The sequence below is a fragment of the Gobius niger genome (assembly GCF_951799975.1).
Source record: "Gobius niger genome assembly, chromosome: 11".
Classification (NCBI taxonomy): Eukaryota; Metazoa; Chordata; class Actinopteri; order Gobiiformes; family Gobiidae; genus Gobius; species Gobius niger.
The window spans coordinates 30622253-30648828 of NC_136862.1; the positions used below are offsets into that span (position 1 = coordinate 30622253).

Here is a 26576-nt window from a genome sequence, read left to right on the forward strand (position 1 = left end):
TAAATAAGCCGGTGTCTCCATGGGGTCTTTTCATGTGTAAGACCCGCTAACAATGCAGCTTTAACTCACACAAACATGCGCTTAGCAGCTCATATTTCCGTCTTCTCTAAAATGCCAATGCTCCTGGGTATATTTCAAGCATGCAGCTGAATCTTAATTCATTATAAAACCGCAAACAATTTGAGACAATTCCATTCCAAACCGTCTCCATCCATTATGGCGTTCCACAGGGCTCCGTGCTTGGCCCTCTATTATTTTCAATCCATCCCTTTCACCTTCTCCTCTCCGTTAACAAACAGTGTCAAAGAAATCATCATTATATTCTCGTTCCAAAGGCATCTTGTTGTAGAATTTTCTAAGGATGTTCACAAGTTGCCGCTTGTAAGTAAAATTTGATTATATTACGCACACAGGTTGTGGAGAGGATGAGGGTCAAAGATCAAGTGTGGGATACAGCATCATGTGTCACCTCAAAAGGGATTATTACAACCCCTTTCCAGATGTAGCATATATGCTTTTCTGGAACACGAGTGCAGAGGCAAATGTAGGAATCTGGTCATTAAATTGTGTCAAGATTTTCACATAGACATGGAGGAATAACTGTACTTCCTGTATGGGTCCTGGCAAATGTGACATTACTCAAAATGCATGTTTTGTTGTTCATTAAATGATAAATGGTAGAATAATGGTTCATTGATTGTCCATTCACCCCAAATATCATGTTTTTAGGCACACATACAAAAGGTTCCTGGACAAAAAGAAGAAATGTATCCGGAATTTCCCACCTCTTTGCACCTCCCTACTTGAAAGGCGCCTCAAAGTGCATTGTTACCAGTCATATATAGCCTCTAAAAGCATAAACTGCTTCTAACAAGCTAGAATTGGACGTTTTCCTGCCGAAATCGTTGCGCCTGTCTGTCTGCAGACTTCTGTATATGAGTAACGGCGCAGGTCAGACAAGTGAATGACTCATGTCCGTGTCGAGAGAGGTGCAGAGGTGATGTAAGTGTGATCAGCGCAGTATTGGCCTGTAGTGAGAAAACTCCGACTGTAAAAAGAGGAAACGAAACCAGACCTGAGTTCCCAGCGGTCACGTGACTAATGCAAAAAAAACAAAAACAACACTCATTACTGTCGCTCTCATATAAATACATTTACCGCAAACGCAAAGAAAAAAAAAGTTGAAAATACCAACAACTTTTCCCAAATGTAAATTGTGTGGTTTTATGCAAGTGATGGCAATAAGAGGCTGAGGGCTGTATGTATCTTAGTTTCAAGTTCCAGTCCCAAAAACTCTACCTGTACCTGCCATGAACTGAGCCTTTCAGTAAACTACCCATCACTCACTTGTTCGTAAAAGTCTCTCCTGATTAGGGCTGCAACTAACGATTATTCTGTAATTGATTAATCGACTATTTTTACGATTAATCGATTAGTCGCTTGGCTATGAATGGTGTAGGAAAATTTCATTTTTTCTATTTATTTTATCACATAAAGCTAAAGTGGATCCGCTTGAGGACGTGTTGATGGAGTAAACGTAAAGTAAATGTTTGTTGGAGGCTCTTGGTGCCAATTCTGCTTCTGATTGGATGAGACACAAACAGATATTCATGAAATTTACAAGGTACAAAGTGTACTACATACACTTGCTATAAAAACAAAAATACATCAAAAATACTATATTTTCATGTCATTTTTGCTCTATTTGAGTCTGCGTGAACCAGAAAACGATTATTCGATTACTAAAATAGTTGTCGACTATTTCAATAATCGATTAGTTGTCGATTAATCGATGAGTTGTTTCAGCCCTACTCCTGATGTTTGCCTTCGTTCTTCAATTCAACATTTACAGACTTATTTAGCCTCAGATTGCTCCTGGGCTGTTCATTAACTGCTCTTTATGAGGGACCTCTTCTCTCTGCAAACATGAAACTTAAATTCAGCATCGATGGGCAGTGAGTCACCGGCAACTGCAAAGTGAAAGATAAACATGGCTGTCCCTGTGCGTTTGTTTTTCGGAATAATCTGTAGACGTCATTGTCCCTGTGCGGAAACGTCTTTCTCTTAGTGATCCTTATTTTTGTTCCAAATGCTTTCCATCTAAAATCGACAAACTTGTTTCCAGATTTGTAGTAATCGTGTTCATCGTGCCGTGCTTGTTTTTCTACTGTCGAAGCGTCATGGCTATATATCCGATTCCTTGCATATTTATTTACTTACTTCAAAACGGAATAAAAAAGGAAACTATTCTTTATTTTTCTTTTCTATATCGTGTAAAAATGTGTAGCTTGAAGGCAGTGACGCAAGGCTTGGATCAGACTAATGTAAGTCTTGCATGCTCTTTATGTCCTTTTGTTTCAGAAGCAGAAAAGCGAGCTGTTTCTGACCTGGTTGTGTCATATTGAGATCTGTGAGTGACAATGGGGTCTTTTTTTCTTTCTTCTTCTTCTTCTTCGGGCAAAAATTCACACGGTAAAATTAGTCAGAATGAGTCGCAACGGGTTATTTTTAAACATCAAACGCAACCTTTTGCCCTGCATTTACGGCCACGAGGCTGCATGGGAGAGCGTTGTGATTGGGGGAATTTGATGAGCCACATCTGCCCCGGGGCTGATCTTCACATCTTCCCCTCATGGCAATGGGCATATTCCGAGATGACATTGCCAGGATCGATGGGGCTCGCGTTGTGAAAGGGCGGGTTCAGGGAGCATGAGGTGGATCGGCTGATTCTTCACCCCATTGAGAGTCTTTGGGATGTGCTGGAGAAGGCTCAGGGAGGAATGAATGACCGGATCTTTGGACAAAGCAGAAGTAAAACCACGCCACAGCTAAAATCAATGCCTGAAGTAATCCAAAGAAACACTAGCAAGGTTTTTTTTTTTGATCAGGCAGTTTATGTGTTGAACTTCTTTTAAAATGACAAAACAAATGCATTATGAGAAAGGTTTCTAGATTTGGGAATGCAGATTGTTATCGGGCGACAAAATAAATCACAATTCAGGAAACACAATTTCAACAGCTGTAATGATCACATCTGCTCAGCTCTGGACAAACATCTGGCGCTTCAAATTAATTTTGAAAAATATTACAACACAATTCAGAGATCAAACTATATGTATACCAAGTATGATATACAATAATATTAATTTATGATATACAATAATAAAGTAAAACATGCAGAAAATACTGAATACTACTAGTAATGTTACTGTCAAATAATTTTATTCAAGAAGGAGTAAAAAGTAGCGGCCCAAATATTAACTCGAGTAAGAGTAAAAAAGTACCTGGAGAACATGTGTATTGTGAGCACTGAGTAACTGTTTGAGCGTAAAAGTCTGATTCAGAATTCAGCAGTGACATAGACTATGGCAGGGTTAGGCAAGTTTGTATCGTGGAGGGACGATTTTAATCATTGCCAAAGCACCGAGGGCCAAACCTCACCATTATAACTTCTTTTTTTTTCCAGCCAATGCTTTTGCATCAGTGGTTCTCAATCTCAAGTGGCACGGCTTCAGGACCCACCACTCCTCTAAGCCGAACCAATTGTCAATTGTCATATATCGTCTCAAATAACGCAAAAACAAAAAACAGTCCAACAACATTCATTTGAACCGTCTCCGGTAGTGTTTCCATGCAGTTTCAGATGGAAAATTTAGATTAGTTTTTTTGATTTTGGTGCCGTAACCCACTTTCTGGTCCCGACCCACAAGTTGAGAATTCTTGCTTTTCATCAATTATGACCCAGTGGGGTGCTCTTGCAGGGGGAAAAAATGACACAATTTCTCGCATATTTATCTCTTATTTGCACAATATGTTGCAAAATCATCATGGGGGCCAGAGGTTGTGTGCTGGCGGGCCGGATTTGGCCCCCAGGCCTGACATTGCCTACCCTTGGACTATGGGAAACAAAACATGAGATAAGGTGAAATTGCAATATTTTCAAAGAGAATACGATAAAAACATATAAAAATAAAATATATTAATTAACAAAACAAGAAATACATAATTTTATGTGTGTGTCACGTATTATATAATATTATCTAAATATATGTTATTTTATTTTCATATTACTCAAGTAGATGTAAAAAGCACTGTATGAAAAACTACTTGCAAAAGTATTTACTTCAAAAAGTTACTCAAGTGCATGTGAGTAAATGTAACCGAGTACTCCCCATCGGGTGCCTGCTCTCGTTTGGTGTTAAATTGCCATTTTTGTGTTAATGTTTTTGATTATCTTCGTTTAATTATAAGGTGACCTCGGGTGTTAGACGGGCAGCAACACATAAAATACATGACATTATTTTTTATTATTAATTTAGTAAAAGAACAATATCCTATGAATATGAAGCTATAGTAGATCAAGTTTTTCAAAGCATTATGGGTAACGTAGTCCCTCGTCCCTCCTCTGCGTGACCTGTTGTTTTGGCCCGTGCGCCGACCTATTTAATGTAAACAGATGATTCAAGGCTTAATAACACCAATCGCAGCGCGCCGCTTCCTGCTCCACACCTGTGCCGTTCTGACTTCACATCATGAATAATTACAGGTGCAGGGGCCCCGGGGCCAACTCGGGGTTTTTCTTTTCTTTTTTTTCTCAGACCCCACACCTCATCTCCGTTTGAAGGGCTCCGCCGCGGTGGCTTCACAGGTGTCTAAGGAACGGCGAATCTTCAAAGCAAAGCGGCGCCACTCTGGGCCTACAAATTTAAATCTGTTGGCATTATATTTCCATCGCGACGACTCTGGCGTTATCCTCCGACAGCAGCTTATTTTGATCATTTACGTTCCCCTGTTTGTGAAGCGCAGGTTTAAGCGGAGTGGACTCCAAATCGCAATCTCAACGATCGCGATGAGCAAATCCCAAACACAAACGACATCTCCGTGAGGTCCTACGCACAAAAAAAACAAGCAAGGCACGACGTAGCACTGATGGAAATTTGAGCGCCGAAATGATAAGCTGAAGATGTGTGGACTTAAAAGTGCCTCGTTTTACGATTTCTGGACAAAATAATGCAATTTTTCGGACATGTTTTGCGATCAGACAGAGGTCATCAGGAACGAAGTAAATTGACTGAAGTACTGCACTTACGTAGTGCTTTTGTAGGATCTGTACTTCACTAGTGCTTTTTTTTTTGTTGAGAGGTTTTTACTTTTACATTTGGAAAACAATTATTGTTTTTCTACCCAGCTCCATTTCTATGAATCAGTTGGTCTCATATTGTGTTTGTATTGTAACATACACTCCAGGACAGTAGGTGGCAGTGTAAAGATTTATTATCAGTGCAGTGCGAGAGTCGGCGGAGAACTGACTGGTCTTTGAGCTAGACACAACACGAATGGGTAGAAACCAGTGGCCGCTGGCTGCTCTGCTTTTTGACCACGAACATGGGGGCCGCCATTGCTCCGCCATTGCTGTAGTACCTCCATATCACCACTAGGCCCATTATTGAAAAGCATTGGAGTTTAGACGCCTTAAAAACAACTTAAACGCCTGGTTTCTATTTTTTCAACACTAGACTAGGCTAGATCTTCCTCCTGAGATAACACTGGGTTAATCACAATTTAAGAAACCAGGCTGGTTTTCGTAATATGAATTTTTAAAATCTCGTACTTAATGAGGGTCGGACAGTTAGCATTGGAGCAGCGCGAGCTACACGTCACACAAGGGCCGAGTCTACAGTGAAGATCCCGCCCTTATGTCCTTTTTAGGAACATGCTTCGTCAGAGCTCGGGAGGGGGAGTCTGTAAATCCGCCATGACTTCCCGCACAGCCGTGGTCATTCTGGTAAACGGGGAGGAGTGAGCAGAAGACGTCCATTTTTTTTACAGTCTATGGTAGAAACGAGGGCTGCACAATATATCGCAAATAATATATCGCGATATTAGGTGATGCAATATCTGTATCGCAAGAAACCACAATATATCGCGACATCGCTGAAGTCTTCATCTGACTGAGATCCACACATTGTTTTTGCAAACCGAGAAACAAACGATGCATTAAACGTATGTGTGGAAGTTCAGCTTTAGTTAACTTCTTAACTAGGGCTGAAAGATATATTGTCATCGTATCGATATTGAGATGTGAACATACCAGACTGCACTCTTTTGTATTATGATGTTTTATTTTTCAGAAAAATGCTTGGTTGCCACGGAACCTGTCGTTATATCGTATTGTATCTTTATCGAGATATCTGGCATAAATATCGAGATATGAAATTTTCAGCCCTATTCTTAAACCCCCCGCCTAAACCGAGCACATTTTCTCCAGTTCAGCTTTACCCAAATCTGAAAGCTTCTCAGCTGGAGCTTACAGATTTGAAAGCGAAGGTCTACAAAACTGATTCTACCATTTTTTCTCGTGTTGTCGTCGCTTTTTCCAACGTATTTTTGGTGCATTTTTCTCGTGTTTTTGTTGCGTTGTTTATTTTGTTTATTTTGGTTTGTGTTGCATTTTAATCACATTTTTGTGGTATTTTAGTTAGGTTTTTGTCACCTGTTTTGTTGCTCTTTTGCTTTTTTTTTGCTGCATTTTCATCCTCATTTTTTTCCATTTTTGTCTCTATTATGATGCTTTTTTTCCAAGAAGCTTTTCAGATTCCGGCAAAGTGGAGAAAAGGTGCTCGGCCCAGGTCAAGAGGATAAACACGTCCTGATTTAGTCTCGTTTTGGTCCTGATGTAGCGTTGCAGAAGTCTCCTTTTGACACAATTTGCTGAAAATCTAGTTACTCACAATGTGTGAATTCAATTACAATGGAACATATCGAGTTTCAATCACATGTTGCATATGTTTCATTGAAGCAAACACAATCGCTACAATGAAAAGTGGCTAACGCTAGCTGCTGACCTTTAGCTTGATCGCTTCCCTTCTCAGGTGAAAAGTCATCATTCATTCATGTCAAATCCATGTTAAATCCATTTGCTTCTGACTGATATTAATCCATAAATATATAACACTCTTGAATATGGTCAGTGTTCATTACTACGGAAGTTTAGTGAACTTAACTAATCGAGAAAGCAGTGAGCCGAGTGTCGAGTAGATACTGGACATTCGGACGCAACCCGGTGATCAAAACTAAGGCACAATCCAATCCAAGTCATTATTCACAACACTTACTCAAAACGACGAGTACCTGTTACTTTGATCCTTGAACTCTTTTCTAATGCAAATGATTCAGTACTTTCGTTTAAGTAACAGAAACCGAGAAACGTTCACTTACCGCCGCGACGGGATTCGTGATTTACGTTTGATTCAAGTATTCAGTTGACTGTGCGAACTATATATAACGTATAGAGGGAGGACTGAAATTGGAACTGCTAAACTAATGAGAGACCATAAACACTCCACGTTATAAGAAATGCCCCCCCCCCCCCCCCCCCCCCCTTCGCTTCCTCTCAATTATGTCAAATATCAGAACAGGAAATCCCCCAAAAAACAACACCAAAAAAAAATCTGTCGTACTGCAGTAAATTCCAGCCGCGGGTGTAAATCAAGACACTCGCGGCGTTTCCTGTAATGATCAAAAAACCTAGGGAGAGTACAGAAAGAAGAAGATAAAGGTAGGGGAGTACGGAGAACTCAAAAGGCGCCTAGACGATTTGGAGACTTTCAGATCGTGACCGCAGCCTCCACATCACAAGCGGTTTCGTAAATCGAACGCGATGTGCAGGCGACCCGTTTTGATCAATAACGTTTTCAGGCGAAACGGGAGGAAGCGTTTACGGAGATCAATGTCGTGGGTCAAAAAACGGGCCAAAATGGATGATGTTTTTAGAGACAGGATCCGAATAATGGACAGCAGAATCTTAACATCTTAACTCCCACCGGAAACGGAACACATTTTCTCCAGTTTGGCTTTACCCTAATCGAAAAGCTTCTTGGGGGGGAAAAAAGCACCAAAACAGCCACAAAAAATGAGAAGAAAACAAGGATGTAAACGCAACAAAAAAAAGGCAAAAACTCGACCAAAAAGTGACAAAAATTAAACAAAAAAGTGACAAAAATTCAAACAAGAATGTGACAAAAATTCAACAAAAATGTGACAAAAATTCAAACAAGAATGTGACAAAAACTCGACTACAAAGTCACAAAAACTCAACAAAAATGTGACAAAAATTCAAACAAAAATGTGACAAAAATTCAACAAAAATGTGACAAAAATTCAAACAAAAATGTGACAAAAATTAAACAAAAATGTGACAAAAATTCAAACAAAAATGTGACAAAAATTAAACAAAAATGTGACAAAAATTAAACAAAAATGTGACAAAAATTAAACAAAAATGTGACAAAAATTCAAACAAGAATGTGACAAAAACTCGACTACAAAGTGACAAAAATTCAACAAAAATGTGACAAAAACTCGACCAAAAAGTGACAAAAGTTAAACAATAATGTGACAAAAATTCAACAAAAAATGACAAAAATTCAACAAAAATGTGACAAAAATGTGACAAAAAATCAACAAAAAAATTACAAAAACTCAATAAAAATGTGACCAAAAAAAAAAACATATCAAAGGTGACACAACACAGCAACAACGCGAGGAAAAAGATCAGTGTTGTGGGTCTTAGCTTTCAAATGAAGTGTTACACAGGCCTACATAATGGCCAAAGAGGACAGAATGCATTTGGTTCAGGCGGGTGGTAAGAGATTAAAGCAGCAGCAAGTCAAATATACACATGCTTTTTAATGCCACGATATTCTAACATTCCATCAAACAGAGGAATGAGGAGGTGTTTTGTTATTCAGAAGCAAACTGGACACAACAAGTGACTTTTGAGCAAAAAAAAAAAGAGGACGATTCCTGCCAAAACTGCAGCTCAACGTGTTCGATCAGAACTTTTGGATTTTCAACGAACTTGTGCAATAATAATAGTTGAGCAATGCCATTACTTCCCCTAAAGAAATGGATTTAATGCCAGTTTGAGAAGAATTTGTTTTAATGACTTTGAAGAACTTACATTTTGGCACAGTTCATTTCATGACTTTAAATGCCGTGCAGAAACCCTGGATAGAGTCCGGTTTAAATGTGTGATTTCATTTGGTGATTTTTTTTTCAGAGGGGCCTTGTTTTTTTGTGGTTCAAAGCTCAATAAATGGAGCTGGGAAACAGATATTAAAACATCTTTTAAATGTTGTACAGTTCGAGATGGGAAAGTTTGGAGTCTGTAGGAGCCTCTAAAGTGGAGGTGGTGTTGCGATAAGTGGAATGATTTTTGAGAAAACGGGCTTAAAAGGAACAGGCCACCGTTTTTCCACACTGAGATATGTTCTTGCCTGAGCTTAGACGAGTTGATGCGTACCTGTCTGGTCTTTGTGGGTGCCCTAGTCACACAAAACGACCAAAGATGTTGTAAGCATTTGGCCTCTCCCAATGTATTCCTATAGCTCCAAACAGGGGTGACGTTGGAAGCTACCACCCTCTTCCACGGGCTCGCACACAGACCAGACAGGTACGCATCAACTCGTCTAAGCTCAGGTAAGAACATATCAAAGTATGGAAGAATGGTGGCCTGTTCCTTTAAGTTTTGAGCGATGGCGAGACGTTAAGACGTTAAGGGCGAAAACTAGCTGAAAAATCTCAACATTGACAAAACAATCGATGTTTTCCCCTGCAGCGTCTCGCCTTACATCAAAAGGAAAAGACGCTGAGACTCAAACGCTGAAATCTTGGAGAACAGTGTTGAACATTTGTCAGGATTTCCAGCGCCCCCGGGAACCCTCGTGGGCAAAGGAAAACATCTCGTAAGGAGATGAGCGATTTCCCTCGAAGGAGCGGCCCTTTCCGCGATGTGGAAATGGCACTCATTTCTCCACTGGGGTTAGTTCAAACACTTGTAATCTCCAGCTTTAGAGCCATAAGCCGCTATCTCATTCATTCTTTCTTTCAATGAACACATAAGGACACAACCAGCTTAAGACGGGCAGTGCTCAGTGTAGACTTTCGGGCTATCTCGGTTTTGCACAAATGCTCTTAAAGGGCAGAGTAATCTGTATTAGAGCGATTGTACAGCCTAGGAAGAGTGGGGCATGAGGCGAGGAAGAGGAAATATCTTAAAATGGCGTATTACGTTATGTCAAGACGAGATATTTTCTGTCATTTAGTGCTTTTATTTGTAAATGAGGCATTTTATTTGTAAAAAAAATGCTTAAGCAAAATCTAAATAACAAATGTATTAGTTTTGTTGACATGAGACACTGTACTGTCAGTGTCAGTGTCCCACAATACGAAAGGTTTGTCCCCACTGTGTTGCCGTACAGCTGGTAAATGTGGGCGTGATCTTCCTGTTTTTGAAGTTATTATTCAACAGAAGGTGAAGTTGGAAGCGACCAAGCTCTTCCAGGCGCACAAAGACCAGACAGGTACGCATCAACTCGTCTAAGCTCAGGTAAGATAAAATATCTCGGTATGGAAGAACCGTGGCCTGTTCCTTTAAGAGTTTCTGGTAGGTTTTCATTGCTGATGGACCCTCTCACCGGAAAACCGACAAAACTATTGATCCCGGAGCGTTGTAGAGGCCACTGTGATGGAACGCAAAGGCCATCGGGTCACAAAAAGGTACGTTACACACTAATATGAAGTTTGTTTTTTCACAGAAATTGTTGCATAATGCAGCTTTAAGTAAAACAATGTCGAGAGCAACTTTACTGTACTTTTTAGTAAAGTAGTAAATCAAGTACTTTGACCGTCTATGGCCTGGAGCAAAACCATGTCCTGAGCATCTTCAAAGTTCAATAAATCAGGCTTGGGACTCAATGTTCACAAATCCATTTGGAAAACACTCAAATAAGTTCAAAGACATTTTAAGTGGAGATGTTGCCACAGTGTGAGACAGTGTTAATTTTGAACACATATTTTATTTTAGTCTTAGTCTTTTGACTAAAATGTAATTTAATTTTAGTCGAGATTTAGTCAAAAAAAAGCTTTTCAATTTTAGTCTAGTTTTAGTCGACTAAATTTAAGACTTTAAGAATTTAGTCGGCTTTGCATTCATAATATTCATTAAAATCATATTTAATCGTGGTCCTCGACTTCATGGAGCTGCTTCCACATGAATAAAGCACAAACCTGTTCATTTGGCAGAGAATTTACATGATCTGAGGCTCTTTCAGACGGTCAATAGAGGTTTGGATGATTTTAGTCTCTCCTTTTCATTTTTATTTAGTCTTATTTTAGTCGACTAAAACATCTGGACATTTTAGTCATAGTTTTAGTCTCATGAGAAACTTTTAATTTAGTTTTAGTCCAATTTTAGTCGTCAAAAATATCACTTTGACTAAAATTAAGACTAAATATTTGAGTCGACGAAATTAACACTGGTGTGAGGAAACTGCACTGTAACAAAACGGCCCCTGAATTCCCATATAAATCTGTGGAAAAACATTGATCACCTTTTTGTAAAGATATACAGCACAAGAGAGCGGACTGTCTCAGAACACGGAAATGTGAAGACACAGAGGAACGCCGCCTCATGGCATCAGCAGGTGGGAGGTTGTGCGTTTCTTCCTCTTGGAGACAAAACAAAACAATGCGTTCACTATTTAAATCTCTCTCTGCCCGTCCTACAGCAGATCCGCCACTTTACGACTCCGGAAACCGAGACAATTTTTGTTTCACGGCTTCTCCAGACTCTTCTTGTAAAAAGTTAAGTGACATCCTCCTCCAGCGTTTGCATCTCCTGCCAAGCACCTCTGTTTATAAATCATAACAGCACACGCCGCCATGATGACACATTGACTGTGGGAACACACACGTCGACCAAAGCAGCTTCTTTTTTCCAGTCAATTATCACCTTCAAATGCAAAAAAATAAATAAAAAAGTATATAACTACATGCGAGCAGATGAGTAAAAAAAAAAAAAAAAAAAAAGGCTCGCACGAAAGCCCTTTTCATTGGAGCAGATGAAAAAGGCTAATATGCTAATATGTCCTTCAACAAAATATTACTTTCCAATAGAACATTATGACAGGATGCTATGATATGAATCCAACGTTAGCATTTTGTGAGACCTAAATAGCTCACAGGCTGATATTCTGACGTAGGGCTGATCAAAGCATCGCTAACGTGGCTTTGATGACGTTAGCGTAGTTTCCGCTAACGTCAGCCTCCTAGCGTCACCTTTTCACACAAAACGGATCAATATTATTTGACTCTTCTTTTAAAGTGATAGTTTGTTTATCTCTACTAACTTTGCACATTTACAATCAAATCCCTCCCCTCTGAGACCAGAAAGCCACTCCTAGTTTGCAAAACGAGGAGAGTAGGAACAGAATTTTCAAAAGTAAAACGATCAAGCTCCCCCCCCCCCCCCTTCCCTGATTGGTCCTGAGCTTTTCCTGACAGGAAAAGCTCATCTCATTGGTCAAAGTGGTATCCCGGGGATTCTGATTAGTTGCTGAAATCAGCAAAGGGAGGGGCCTTAGGAAAATATAGTTATTTAATATTACTTACGTTACAGGAGGTCTATTATACACAATCTATTACATATAAATACTAAAGCATTTAAAGTTAAAGATTATCACTTTAAGAGGAATGTAAATCAAGTATGTGTACGCAAAAATATCAAACAAAAGATGTATAACAGCAACAGAAGGCTGATAAGTGTGCACTGGACTGGCCATGACTAAAGCGGCTTTGCACTTAAAGAACGTCAAGTTTCTGGACAGGGTTAAAAGTGAAATAGGAATTAAATGTAAACTATACTTAAACTATTTCTATGGTTTTGTTTTCCCTGAGGCCAAGTCGTGTTTCACCATATCAAATAAAGAGGGAATGTTCACCCACATGAAATCGTTTTTTTAGATCATTTTGAGATGAAAGTTTGCAATTTGTACAAATATGACACTTTGAATTGAGTTCCTTATTTGCAATGTTTTTAACCAAACGTATGTCGTCAACCTCATTAAATCAGGTGATGGAATACTTTGTAGAATGTACATTGACATACTGTGGCTCATCATATAATTAGTATATCATGAAAAAGTGCATTTACTTCTGTTATTCAACTTAAACTGTGAAACTAATATATGACAGACTCACTACATGCAAAGTGACACATGTATAGACTTTATGTGTCATCATTTTGATTATTATGGCTCACAGCTTGTAAAATCCCCAAATTAAAAATCTCTAGAATATGTTAAAAATGGACTGTAAGCCACATGTAGTGAGTCTATCACATACTAGCTTCACATTTTAAGTTGAATAACAGAAGTAAATGCACTTTTTCATGACATTCTAATTACATCACCTGTAGAGCTCCGACATCCTGAGAAATCTTTGACTGCGATCAGCTGTAAAACTGATCTGGAGCTTCCCCGGAGCGAACACGGGTTTACTATACATTACAAAACATCATGTGACAATTTGAGTTTTGGAAAGAAACGTCGGAAAGTTTTCCCTGATCACTTTTTGGAAGTGATCGGATTCCCAAACCTGCCACATTCGTCTTAATGTTCTGACTGGTGAAAGGACTTATGGCCATTGTCTCCACTTTTTTGACGCCTTTACGAGACAGTCATGTGACCTTCGTCCACACGCGCCGAGAGGGAAGCTGTCGGACTTTGTGACACTTTTTGTTTCATGTGGATATGTCCGGCCATTTCAGAGATATTAACCAGAAACCTAGCTAAACACTAATTGCAGTCGTATTCCGAATCATTTTCATTTTCTCTCTGCGGTGCATACAACACCCCCCCCCCCCCCCACCCTTAACAGGTCGTCCCCGAATCCCCACAATCCTTTGCTTCTCGGGGCTTTTAAGTCGACTGCAGGTAAACGCTTTGGATACACTGACACACTAGCACGGCGCTAATTACAAGGGACGCGATAACAAGTGCACATTGTGAGGAGCCGTGCAGACACAGGGGCGAAGAAAGTGCTCTTTATCTTCAAAAACAAGGACCTCCCCCCCTCCCCAGACAACTCGCCCCCTCTGAAAACCCCCCACCCCGCCCCTCCGCCCGACAGAAGTGTTCCCAAGACAATAAAAAAAGTGCTTCCAGGAGTTTTAGCGGAGATAGGAGGGGACGAGGGGGGGGGACCCGCGAGTACGTAATGGGAAGTGGATTTACGTCGGCCAAAAAAAAAAAAAAATGGAATCCAATGACTTTTTCAACTGGCAGATCGCAAAGGCTGCTATGGAAGATTAGACTGGAACGATCTGCCCATTCGGGATCGATCAGATTTCAGTCTCAAGATTTCACGGGTTCGGAACTTGAAGTGAAAAGTTGCACCCAAGAGTTGGCTCGTGAAAATAAAACTTTAAAAGACGCCTTCGAGGTAAGATTCTGTTGAAAGTGAAACGTCAGGTTTGTGAAGTGGTCCGCACAAACCTGACGAGATGTTGTGCAGAGTCCTGATCTGAACCCCCCCATTGAGACTCTTTGGGATGTGCTGGAGAAGGCTTCGCGGCGGTGGTTGCACTCTCCCATCATCAATACAAGATCTCGGTGAGAAAATGAAAGCAGGGCTAGATCTTTTGGACGTGGCAGAGGCTTTTTGAAACGACACCACAGCGAATGGTGCTGAAATCAAAGCTAAAGGCGCAACAACCAAATATTAGAGAGCACAACCTTTTTTTTGGTCAGGCAGTGTGGGTGTACTACTAATCCGAAAGGGTTACTTTGATCTTCTTGTGTTCGCTTGTGTTATTGGACCATTGTAAAAAGGGAGAACCACATTTCGGACTGGGACACAGACAGGGGCGGACTGGGACTGAAAAAACAGCCCTGGACTCTGACCAGCCTGGCCCAAATTAGCATAATTGTGACTTCCACAAATACATATTTTAAGCTTTTACCCCCCGCCTTAACATTAACGAGTGCATTTTCCCCAGTTCGGCTTTTTATTATTATTTTTTTGATCGGTATCATCAGCAAAAAGAACTGGAAAGGTGGTCGTAGAAACAGAAGCAAAATCATATAAATAATAAATAATAACAGTCCCAAAATTGAGCCTTGTGGCACGCCATACTCCACGGAATTCCTTTTAGATTCATGTTTTTTTATACTGGGCTTTACCCAAATCTAAAAGCTTCTCGACTGGAGATCAACAATGTAACGCCTCATTTGAAAGCTAAGACCTACAAAAGTGACGGAAACTTTTCGCCACATTTTTGTTGTTTTTTTAAAATATTTTTTCTATCATTTTTTATTGTGTTTTTTTGTCCGTGTTTTTCTCATGTTTTCATCCTCTTTTTCTGGCTATTTTGATGCTTTTCTTTTTAGCTTTTAGATTTGGGTAAAGCTCTCTGTGCTCTTCCAGAATGTCCATATGGCCAGTCCGCCCCTGGACACAGGGCTAAAATCATCGGGACAGAAGACAACAAACACCGGCGCTGGATTCACTCGGAAACGTTTCCCCCGGGACAGTGAACCGGGACGAGGGGGGGGCGTTTCTGCTTTCACACACCTGGGACGCTGCGCTGAAGAAGTCGTACCGCAGACGGAAAAAAAACAGATAGAGGAGTGCAGAAAGTGTGCAGTGGAAACTGTCAGGTAGGAAAAAGAACACACACATGCGTATGCTAGTGTAGAAAACTGCATTGAATATGTACTTACAACAAGCCAAACAAAGCACCGACTCCACACACAAAATCAGGTCAATATTTTACCAACAACATACTACACTTCAAGTAGATAAAGCAAATTAAGCATGGACTCCTTGTGTCAACATTCTGACTTGACGAGGAACTGCAGGTTTGTTTTGTTGTAGCTATCGGCTGCTACGGCTTGTTTTATTTTCAGCTCAAATGTGTATATTTCATTTTCCCTTCCCTTTTTGTATAATACATAGTTATAAATAAAAAACAAAAAAGTTTATATGAACTTTGCATTTAAAAAACAAGAAATGCCATCATACTTCATGCTAGACACTTAAGTATTAACCAAACATCACCCCATAAGATTCCAGCTTGTTCTAAAGTCAAACTTAGCGGTCCAAAGGTATAAACTACTAATCTTTATGAGGTAGATATGGCTCAGTGTTTACAGCAATAGTTCTACGATGCATTCAGTGCAGCATATATAACGCTTCACCAAATAAAACATGTTGCAAATTCAGTCCCTGAGAGAACAGCTTTCTCCCCGACTTTGTGTGAGTATAGCAAATGTAGACCAAAATCGAAAGATAAAACGTCTTCCCAGGAAAGCAACCTCCAACGATTTGCACCGGCATCAAACACAAGTACAGAATATTAGTGTGAAATTATGACGGACCCCGTTTGTAAGAAGGTTTTTTTAGGTGATTTGTTCTTTGTGAAACATAGGGCTGAAACAACGAATCGATTAATCGACAACTAATTGATTGAAATAGTTGTCAACTATTTTACTAATCGATTAATTGTTTTCTAGTAAACACAGACTTAAAAAGAGCAAAAATGACATTATTTTTTTGAAAAATTTTATGGAAACCTACTTTGTTTTACAAGTTGGGGTCTTTAGTGTTTTGTACATTGAAAATTTCATAAATATCTGTCTGTGTCTCATCCAGTCGTAAAGCAGAATTGGCACAAAGAGCCTCCAAAAAAACTCACTTTAAGTTTACTCCATCAACATGTCCTCAAGTGATGCCACTATAGCATTATGTGATTAAAAAAAATGAAAAAATACCATTTTCATACACCATTCACAGCTAAGCGGTTAATCGATTAATCGTAAAAAATATTCGGTAGATTAATCGATTACCAAAATAATCGTTAGTTGCAGCCCTAGTGAAATACCAAAAATCCTTCTCCCTAAACAACAGCGATGTGTCAACCCCCCCCCCAAACATGACGGGCCGGAGTGGATGTTCTCAGAGCAGAAAAACGCCATGTCGAGAGCGCACCGCAAATTACAGACGCGTTCGACACGAGCAGCACCGCACTTAACGGGGGGGGGACGAGACTCCATCGCGAAACCATGGGAAGATGTGACGTAGTAAAAAAAAAAGAACATAAGGGGCAACAAAAGGCACATCAGCCAAGGCCTTTTCCATATGACGAGACGTGAGACATATCACAACAACAGGTCTGAAAAATGGGTGGAAACTCGAGAAATTTTCAACAACAAAAAGTCCAGTCTCAGACCAAATGAGTCATGGCTTTGTGTTGGTTCTGGTTTAGTCTTGGTTTTGTTTTGAGTTTGGCGCAGTTTGACTGTAGAAAATGAAAAAAAAAGTTTTGAAAAATTTGCATTTTCGTCAGGACTAAACCCTGAAGCAAAACCTGCGCAAACCAGACGTCAGGGCTGCGCGATATCGGGGAAACCTACGAAGTCGTCAAAACAAAACTATTGTGATATTTCTGGTGTGACTTGTTCAATTTAAACACATATCTTAAGTAAAATTTTAAGGTATTTTTCAGTAAATAAAAAAGAAAACGGGCTAAGATGGAAATTTTATTCAGAAAACTACAACTAAAACCACAGTTTGAACATTTGAACAAGTTCCGTCCATTTTTTTTGTTTTAGGCCGAGTTTGCCAAAAAATGTGTCAACTGCCGTCAGATGGAAGACTTAAGCGATTTAGCGATATATCGTCGCTTCTCACAATCTGATATTTGTTTTATTGCGATCAATCGTCACTTCTCACAATACGATATTTTTTATTGCGATATATCGTGGCTTCTCATGATACAATATTTTTTATTGTGATATATCATGGCTTCTCACAATACGATATTTTTTTGCGATATATCGTGGCTTCTCACAATACGATATTTTTTATTGCGATATATCGTGGCTTCTCACAATACGATATTTTTTTGCGATATATCGTGGCTTCTCACAATACGATATTTTTTTGCGATATATCGTGGCTTCTCACAATACGATATTTTTTATTGCGATCAATCGTCACTTCTCACAATACGATCTTTTTTATTGCGATATATCGTGGCTTCTCACAATACGATATTTTTTATTGCGATATATCGTGGCTTCTCATGATACGATATCTTTTTATTGCGATATATCGTGGCTTATCATGATACGATATCTTTTTATTGCGATATATCGTGCAGCCCTATCAGACGTCACCCCAGAATGAAGCAAGACTAAACCAGGATTGACCAAGACCAAACCGCGACAAACACAGAACAGCAACATCACTCTGGACCAAACCAAACAGCAGGAGAGCAGAGAGGTCAGCGATGAACTCACCGAGGGCGAGACGGAGCTGTTGGGCAGGTAGGGGTCGGGCAACATGAGGAAGGGGTATCCTGGGTACGCTCCAGTCTTGTACATGCCTCCATCCTGCTGATGATGCTGATGCTGCTGCTGCTTAGACACTGCACAAAGAGTCACACAGAGTTTAGTTCAACAAGGTTTCATCATTTCCACTGTTTGAATGTTTGGATAATGGTTGTGGCGAGTATTAATCAGAAAAAAACATACAAAGAGGTAAAGTTCCATTAATCTCTGGCTAGATTATGGCTCATAGTTTAAAGTTTGCGAGTCATCACAACTTATTATGCAGCCAAAATGCAGATTTCAAAATTGGTTTATGACTAATATCTCTGTCATTGTTAGGGCTGGGAACCGTTAAACGATACCAGTATACGGTATCGGATAAAGGGCTTAGGCACTACCGGTATCGAAATGCCATTGGTCCAGGGACAGTATTAAAGGACTTGGTTGTTTCAGCTCAGGCAAATTATTTTCCCAAATTTTAGGGCAAAAATTAGAATTTTTTTCTCATTTTTGCCCCAATTTATTCTTTTTTTCCCAATTTTGTCCCTCATTTGTGCTAGTTTTGTATTAAAAATATTTTCCCTATTTCCCTTAATTCACCCAATTCATCCCCATCTTTTCCGAAATCATTCTCAATTTTTCACACATTTCTTGACATTGGAGACGAACCGGTTCAGGTGCCGGTATCGGAAAAAACTGTAGCAGTACCAAGCCCTAGTCATCACTGGGACAATCCGCATGAAACAAAAACGGTCACAATGTTCAGAGTCTTCTGTGACTAAATTGTCAAATTCTTTTTACATAAAAGTGTCTGAAAGTAGAGACAATATTCAAAAGCTCATTTACGTGATGTTGGTGAAACAAACTGACTTTCAGCCATGAGATGAACGTGGCAGCTTTGTGAATCCAATCACTTCCACATAAAAAAAAATCAGCATTTGTCAATCTTTCTGTTTGGAGGTTTCTTTCAAAAACAGTTTCTCTCCCACTGAGCTGCACTGGTCCCTGATCCATCCCAGATTATGACGTCATCAGATGATAGAACATGAACGCGACCTGTTATATTCTCAAATATATACTCGAGCCGGGGAAAGCCAGGGTGCTTTTGTGTTGTTTTGCTTTTTGTCAAGTGTTGATGATAAATGTGTTAAGCATGTTCTAACCTGTCACCTCAAATCAGTGGCTTTTTTTCTCCGATATTAATCTTTGGAAAAAGTGCAAAACCAAACCACAGGAGTTATTTTTCATCGGGGCTTTAGCTTTTTAGTCTTATTCAATGCATGAATCAACGACAACTTTAAGGGAAATACGGCATTTGCTTTTTGTGGGTTGGAATAATAAACACTATTATTTGGGTTGCAGCTCGTCTTGTAAGTTTTCAACGTACGAGTCAGGGCAAGATTCTGAGAAATCAGACTGAATGAATTCGTTCACTTTCTTGGTAGCAGCTAATTTCACTCAAATGGGTGCAGAAGTAAAATGAAAAGAATGAAATAAAATAAACGTATAAAAAGGTTGCAAAATGAAACAATCGAAATACTCACTCCCACTTGTCGCTCTGAGCCACCCCACAAAAAGGCACTTGTGAATCGGCTGTAATCCCGCGTGCGTGTGACTTCTCTGTGTGCGGCGGCGTCCCTGCTCTCTCTCTACATGTTAAGCCCATGTGAGTGCAGAACACAATGGGCCGGCGACAAAAGAGGCGACCGATGTGTCACCTTGTTTCAGAGGCGTGAACTTCCACAGCCTATAGACGCGCCAACAATGCACACACACACACACCACCACCACCACCTCCTCCTCCCCGCCACCGCCTACGGCCCCTAGTACATACATACACGCCAGATTAATAGGGAGTTCCACTGGTCAGGATATAACCGACGACTTTTGCTGTTGCTGCGTGGTATTGGTTGATCTGTTTATGTGGTTGAAGCTACAATTACTGGCATTACAATCGACAGCCGAGTTTGTGAATGTGTCATTTAAGAAATAAACATCAGAAGATTTTTTTAACCCGTCGTATGAAAAAAGGTTTTGGCAGTGTTTAAATGGCATAGCATTTTAAACTATAATGTTTAAAATGCTATTTGAGCCATGACACATTTGGATGAACTTTAGTACGTAAAGGCCCTCTACCTGATTTTCTTTCTTTTTTTTAATTTCAAACAATGACAGAGGCAGGAATAAAAAACATTAGTTGTGGTTCAAACTCATTCCTAACTTTCCGAACATATTTGTAGCATCCCAGTTCTTCACAGGGAAGAGTTTACAGGCACGCTTCACACTTTTCAGGGTCACTTTCACAAAAATGCTAGAAAACTAGCTAGCAGGTTTATGAAATGCATGCAAACGCTTTATGATTAAATGCACAATGTTTGTTTTGTTTTTTTCACCCACAAATGTCTGAGTTGACAATATACTTAAGGACAAAATAAACTCCAGTCCACTACTTGAAATAAATAAATAAAAAAAAATCTGGTGTAGTTACTTCCTTTGAGCTAACGTATTACAAGTTACAAGCCATCTCTGATAATGGTTATCATTAACAAACAATAAATGTCATGATAAATATGGACATGACAGTTTTACAGGCTTGTATTTCGCTTCATTTCATATTTAGGACTAAGGCGAACAGGAGTCAGCCTGACGTGGAAATGGGTCAGAAATCGCCTCTCAAAGTCGGAAGATTTTCGGACAGATAGTAAGACGCGCGTGGACATTTTTTGCACCTGAGGGCCGGCTCTTTGAAGTGCGCTCCCGTGACCAAAATACTCCTTACTGTGGCCCAGTGGGGGGCGACTTTGCTTTTTTTTTTTTTTCTCGCTCTCAATGCTTTTTTCCCCTCTCCTCCTCATATGGAAAAGGTCATTGTGCGAAAACCGGACCCAAATGTAGTGCCAGAGTTACAACTTACAAGCAGTTCAAGTTAGATTTACTTAATTTTGAGTAGTTTTATCCTTTTTTTTATCTACTCAAGTGCAATTATTTTGAAGATGACAGTACTACAGTAGGAGATATCTAGACACTTTGTCTAAATATATTGTAAATTGTTTGGAAAATGCCAGGATTTGAACTTTAATTATTTAGTTGAGTTTACTCATAAAAACACATTAGTGCCACTGCAAAAAATGTAAAGAACACTTAAAGAATACTAAAATATGAGTCATTTGTTATTGTAAAAAAAAATGCTTTACTTTATTCTATGTCTTTTGCATGCTTAGAGATATCCTTAATGTTGTTGTTTATGTGCTTGTTGTGTATACAAGATGCCCTTCCTGATACCGGCTGTAGTACTGTGACTGTAATGAGCTGTTTCAACTGTCTACCCTGCACTTAGATACAAACATTTAGCTCACTGCACATTCTACTCGAGTAAGTACTACTTGAAAGCAAAAGTACCGCTGTCTAGGTGCTCGCGTTGTTTGTCCGATGCGTAGCCCCGCTCCTCGCTCTGCTGTCCTCGTCTGACCGCCTGAAAGAGACACAAACTCTACTTCAACTCCCAAGTAGCAGCAGTAGGACAAGTAGTAGTAGTAGTAGTAGTAATAGTAGTAATCGTGTTGTCGTAATTGATTACAAATCTACACAGTGTCGTGCAAAGGCTCACATTTGTGTCTAAGTTTCAGCAAAGTCATTATCTCAACACATTACCTCAACCAAAACAGAAGAAGTCGTTGTAGTAGTAGTAGTAGTAGTAGTAGTAGTAGTAGTATTAGTAGTTAGCTCTATGAGGATAAAGCATAATTTATTAGCCTACCGTTACATTAGAGTAAACTGAGCATGTGTATGAAAAACAACTTTGTTTTTTTTTATCAATAACTTTAGAAATGTTTATGAAAGTTGCTCCTCCATAATACAGTTCAGGGTGTTAGCTAGCTAATCTAGTTTTATTAGTAGTAGCTAATTGAAGAAAAAACGAGTAAGCTAACACTCAATACCCAGCATTACTATAATAAATATACTTTTGCCTTGGAGGGTATAGGTTAAGTCAAGTTAACCAGTGCAAGTATCTGAGTCACTTTTTGAGGTATTGTGGCCTACTTCTTCAAGTACTGTTATCGTATAGCCTACTTTTGATTTCAACGCAAGTCTTCCCAACTCGATTATATACGTATAGTCTACGCAAACACCGAAATAAATCAGACTGAGCTATTAAGCCATTAATAAATGATTCTGAAGTACTTTTATTTGCTCATTAGAGTTACTTTCTTCTACTTCTACAAAACTAAATCGTGTGTAAATCTATTTAAAATGGAAAATTACTACTTCCACATATGAGTGTTGATAACAGTAGCAGTTTCCATATGTGGAGGTAGAGCGGTTTTGATTTTTTTTTTTAAAACGCCTGACACGCTTGAGCGACGTTTGGGCCAAAGTTGTTTCAAAGTTTCATTGCGTCCTGGTTCTAAACACCGCCGTAAACAGCCGCGCGCGTGCAGCACCGTAGCCCCGCAGTAGCGGTAACAGTAGCGTCGGTCTGTAGTCTGTAGTACCCACCGCTGCGATAGGACTCTGACTGATCTCCGACTCGTTGACCAGGGACGACTTGAGATCGGCCAGGTCCCGCTCCGTGAACGCGTTCTCCTGGATCTTCTCCTCCTGCTCGCCCTCGTCTTTGAACGCGATCATCTCATCGTTGGCTCCGAGATCGTCTCCTCCGCCGTTCCCGAGCTGCGGCATGTTTTGGGTTTGTTTTCTCCTCCTTATGTACGCTGTCTCTACGTTTACTTTTTTCGTCGTTGTCCCTCAAAACTTTTTCACAAAATGACCTGCGGATGAATAAAAAAAAAAGGGGGAAAGCGCACGGGTTCGGGGCTTGTTCGTCCTCGCGTAAAAAGCAAAAAGTGTGCGAAAGCCGTCCAAACACGCAGGGAAAAGTGCTCCCTCCCGCAGACGAACTCGTGTTGCTCCGGCGCTGATCTGAGAGCGAGTCGAGGCGAAGGAGTCCCGACTTCAAAGGGCGCAGAGCGGGGTGATTGACGGCTGCGATGACTTGTTGGGGGGTTGTCGTGTTTTGCAGCGTGTGATTGTTTCGGCGTAGTTTCTTAAAGAGACATCACCACCTTCACCACCACCGCCATGCCTCCTGCTCTGCTCTGCTCCGCTCTGCTCTGCCTGGACTGCCTCCTCCTCCTCCTCCTCGTGGGTCCTCGTGCTGCGGAGGGGCGCGCCCCCGAGCGGAGGGGGTTTAAAGGAGTGCGCGTTCACGGCGTCGGCATCCCACCAAAGTACAAACAAACGCCGATGTACATTTAAAACAAAATAACAGAGAAGTTGGCCCCAAAATCAAAACGCAAATATATACAAAAAAAATAAATAAGTTTGTGCTACGTTTGTGTGGTAGAAATGAAAAATGTACTTTTGTGTTGTGGCCGGGACCCCAAAATTTACAAGTAAACAATTCGGGACCCCCATTATGTAAAGTTATTCCTTCATATGCTACTTTAGGGCAGAAAAATACATTTTAAAATCAAGTTAACATGTATTTAAACTAGGGCTGTCAACATTCATCGCGATTAATCGCATTAATCGCAAAAATAATTAATCGCGAATAATTTAATTATCCTATTTCAACAAAAAATATTTTAATTTTGTCCTTATGTTCTACTTCATGAACCTAAAAGTTTGCCGTTTCTGTCCAAAAGGTTCAGCACAAAAGAAAATGCCTCTAAAATGTGAGTTATCAATCCCTGATTTTCAGCTGTTGGGCTTTTCACATAAAAATGAAACTGATTTGGTCAATGAAATGTGAGATTAATCACAATTAATCGCATTTCACAAGTGCGATTAATCGCGCTTACATTTTTTTATCTATTGACAGCCTTAATTTAAACTGTTTATTTTTGATATTTGAACTTAAAGCAGCAGAATTTTCCCTTTTATTTCATCTTTAAATCATCACCCCCACCCATTGCCTCGCGACCCTCCTGAGGGGTCCCGACCCCACTGTGGGAACCACTGGTCTAGTGTTTGTTTGGTGTTACTGTTATTTTAACCTGACTGAGGGGCTCCTAAAGTGGGGGTCGGGACCCTGAAGACATTGAATTGTATGTATTTTTTTTTATGATGATATTGATATTAGGCCAAATATGAAAAAACAGCAACCAAACTAACATCATTAACGATTTTGAATGTTGTGCACCTGAATTTATTATAAATAATTATATATTTGAGTGGGGGGTCCCAAGTTGCTGGTCTGATGATTCTGGGGGTTGCGGCCTGAAATAGCAACCCCTATCCAGACCCATCTTGGTCACATTCACCATTCGATCTACCATAAAACTCCAACAATTTTATTGGTCAATCTGAGGTCATCCAGACCCTCATAATGCTTTAAAATAATAGCTAAAACTATGTTAAACATTGCTTTGTTAGAGCTTTAAATTAATGAATCATTAACATTTATTTAAATGACTCTCAATAAGACGCCTTTACTAAACTCCACTATCCTAGGATTATGGGTAGTTTAGGGTTGGTTTGGATAATGTTGTCCTGCAGAAGTGATGTCATTTCCTGTGGAGGAGATCCTTCTCAGAAAGTGGACGTGAGCTGGGGTTTCAACATACAGAAATGGATGTTTTTTTCTGGTCAGGACGGTGCATGAAAATGAACATACATGTAAACACGCCACGCCATGACCTAATTTCCCTCCGTTGTCCCCACACTCACAATCTCACTCTCGTTCATCCTGATATTGTACATGTTTTTAGTGGTACCGGGAAATCTATGCAGTCACGGGGAGAAGATGCAAACTAGGCATTGATTTGTGAATTGAGGTCAAAGAACAAGTAAATAGCCTGCACGACAGATTTAAAATATAACTAAAATATAAAGTATTATTGAATTTGATTTTACATTGATGGTCTTGGATCATTGTCGCCACCTGACCAGTTTGGGAACCCCTGCTCCTACAAAACACTAGTGACAATAATTTTCTGTAGCTAAAGTGCTGTTGTGCAGACTGGGACAGCGTCATCGTCAGGTAAGGGGCTCATGAAGGAGCTGTATTTTTTTTAATGGGAACAGTAAATATGAGGGGCCCATGAGAAACCTTCTTGCCCGAGGGCCCAGCAAGATTGTTAACAGCCCTGGGGCCGCCCTAAGATGGTCTCTGGGTATTTTTTGTTTGCTTGTCTTTTTCCTTTTCTGTTTTTCATGCATTTCTATGTGGCTTTTAAACAAACTGATAATTTAAAAAGCGTTTCAAATCTCGGGCGACCAGATGTGTGCACGCCTGTCCATGGCCCTTTTCACGCGACGTCACACACGTAAACTTCTTGGTGGTTTCTGAGAATTAAGCAGATCTCTGGCAAATACACCAATTCTTTCACTGGGATAGGATATCTATAGACTAACCACTAGTGCGCATGCTCATTTGTACGGCTTCCGGGGAAGTGGCGGAATCGTGAAAAAAAGGTCTATACACAAAGAGCCGGCCAAAAAGAATCATCAATATATTCAAAACTTTAGCAGCACTAACAAAGAATTTTACGGCACAAACGTAGCCCAAACTAGCGGCGGTGGTCATCAAAGAGGCAGCAGCAGAGAGGGAGCGCAGACCGTGGCTAATAGGTTACGTAAACAAGGCGAAATAATCAACATTGAAAGCTCGTACTGTGTTTGACTAGTCAGACGTCTAGGCCACCCTTTTTCCGAGTTAATGTGAGACACTGCAGCTGAAATTGGGGTTCAATCAATTTGAACTTTTGCTGTAGATTACTGATATAACTATGAGGGGAAAAAATAGCATTTTGTGCATAAAAATTGACAAAAGTTTTAGCAATGAAATCCAAATAATAATAGAGCAGGTGTTATACATGGTTTTATGTAGGTGGTGTAGATACAGACGGCACCCTTATATGGTCATGTTTGAAAACAGTTAAGGGGGAAAACAACACTTTCACAGTTTTCTATTAAATAAAGGTACTAAGACATGGAGAGGAGCAAAGTGGTTCAACAGCCCATGAATACATAAAAAAACAGAGAATGCTAACATGATGCTAAATGTTAACATCGGGCTAATGCTAACGGTTAGCTAGCGCTAGCTACAACTGCCGTTTTTTCACTTCTATTGAACAATCTGCTGTGAGAAAATATCCATATGGGCCCGATTTACACTTTACTTTATTTATGTGATAATTAAGTTCATATTCCACCATAAAAACGCTAAAAAGAGTGAAAAAAAATGTGCTTCCCAAATGATTCTATTTTCCCCCTCGGTGAAGCCACGCCCCCTTCTATGACGAGATGCCGTCTGTATCTATATTTTACCAACATTTTTTTAAAATCTAGTTATCGAATAAGCAGTGAACATTCAAATTTTGCCCTGTTTTTTTTGTGATTCAAAATTCAATAAATAAGGCAGGAATGTGATATTAAAACATCCCTATGAAAAAGAAAAGT

At 39.9% G+C, this 26576-nt stretch overlaps 1 protein-coding gene across 6 annotated transcripts in view; it reads right to left on the reverse strand.

Annotated features, from left to right (window-relative positions):
* The window catches only part of tcf7 (transcription factor 7), a 124132-nt gene extending 100900 nt beyond the window's left edge, over nt 1-23232 (reverse strand). For all 6 annotated transcript variants that reach the window (XM_079566351.1, XM_079566349.1, XM_079566350.1 and 3 more), the window contains exons 1-3: nt 22671-23232; nt 21573-21645; nt 18144-18271 (exon numbers count right to left, since the gene is read on the reverse strand). In XM_079566351.1, coding sequence (XP_079422477.1) covers nt 18144-18271; nt 21573-21645; nt 22671-22853 — 384 coding nt within the window. In that variant the 5' untranslated portion in view covers nt 22854-23232. The remainder of the gene's footprint in view (nt 1-18143; nt 18272-21572; nt 21646-22670) is intronic.
* Nucleotides 23233-26576: the final 3344 nt, after the last annotated feature.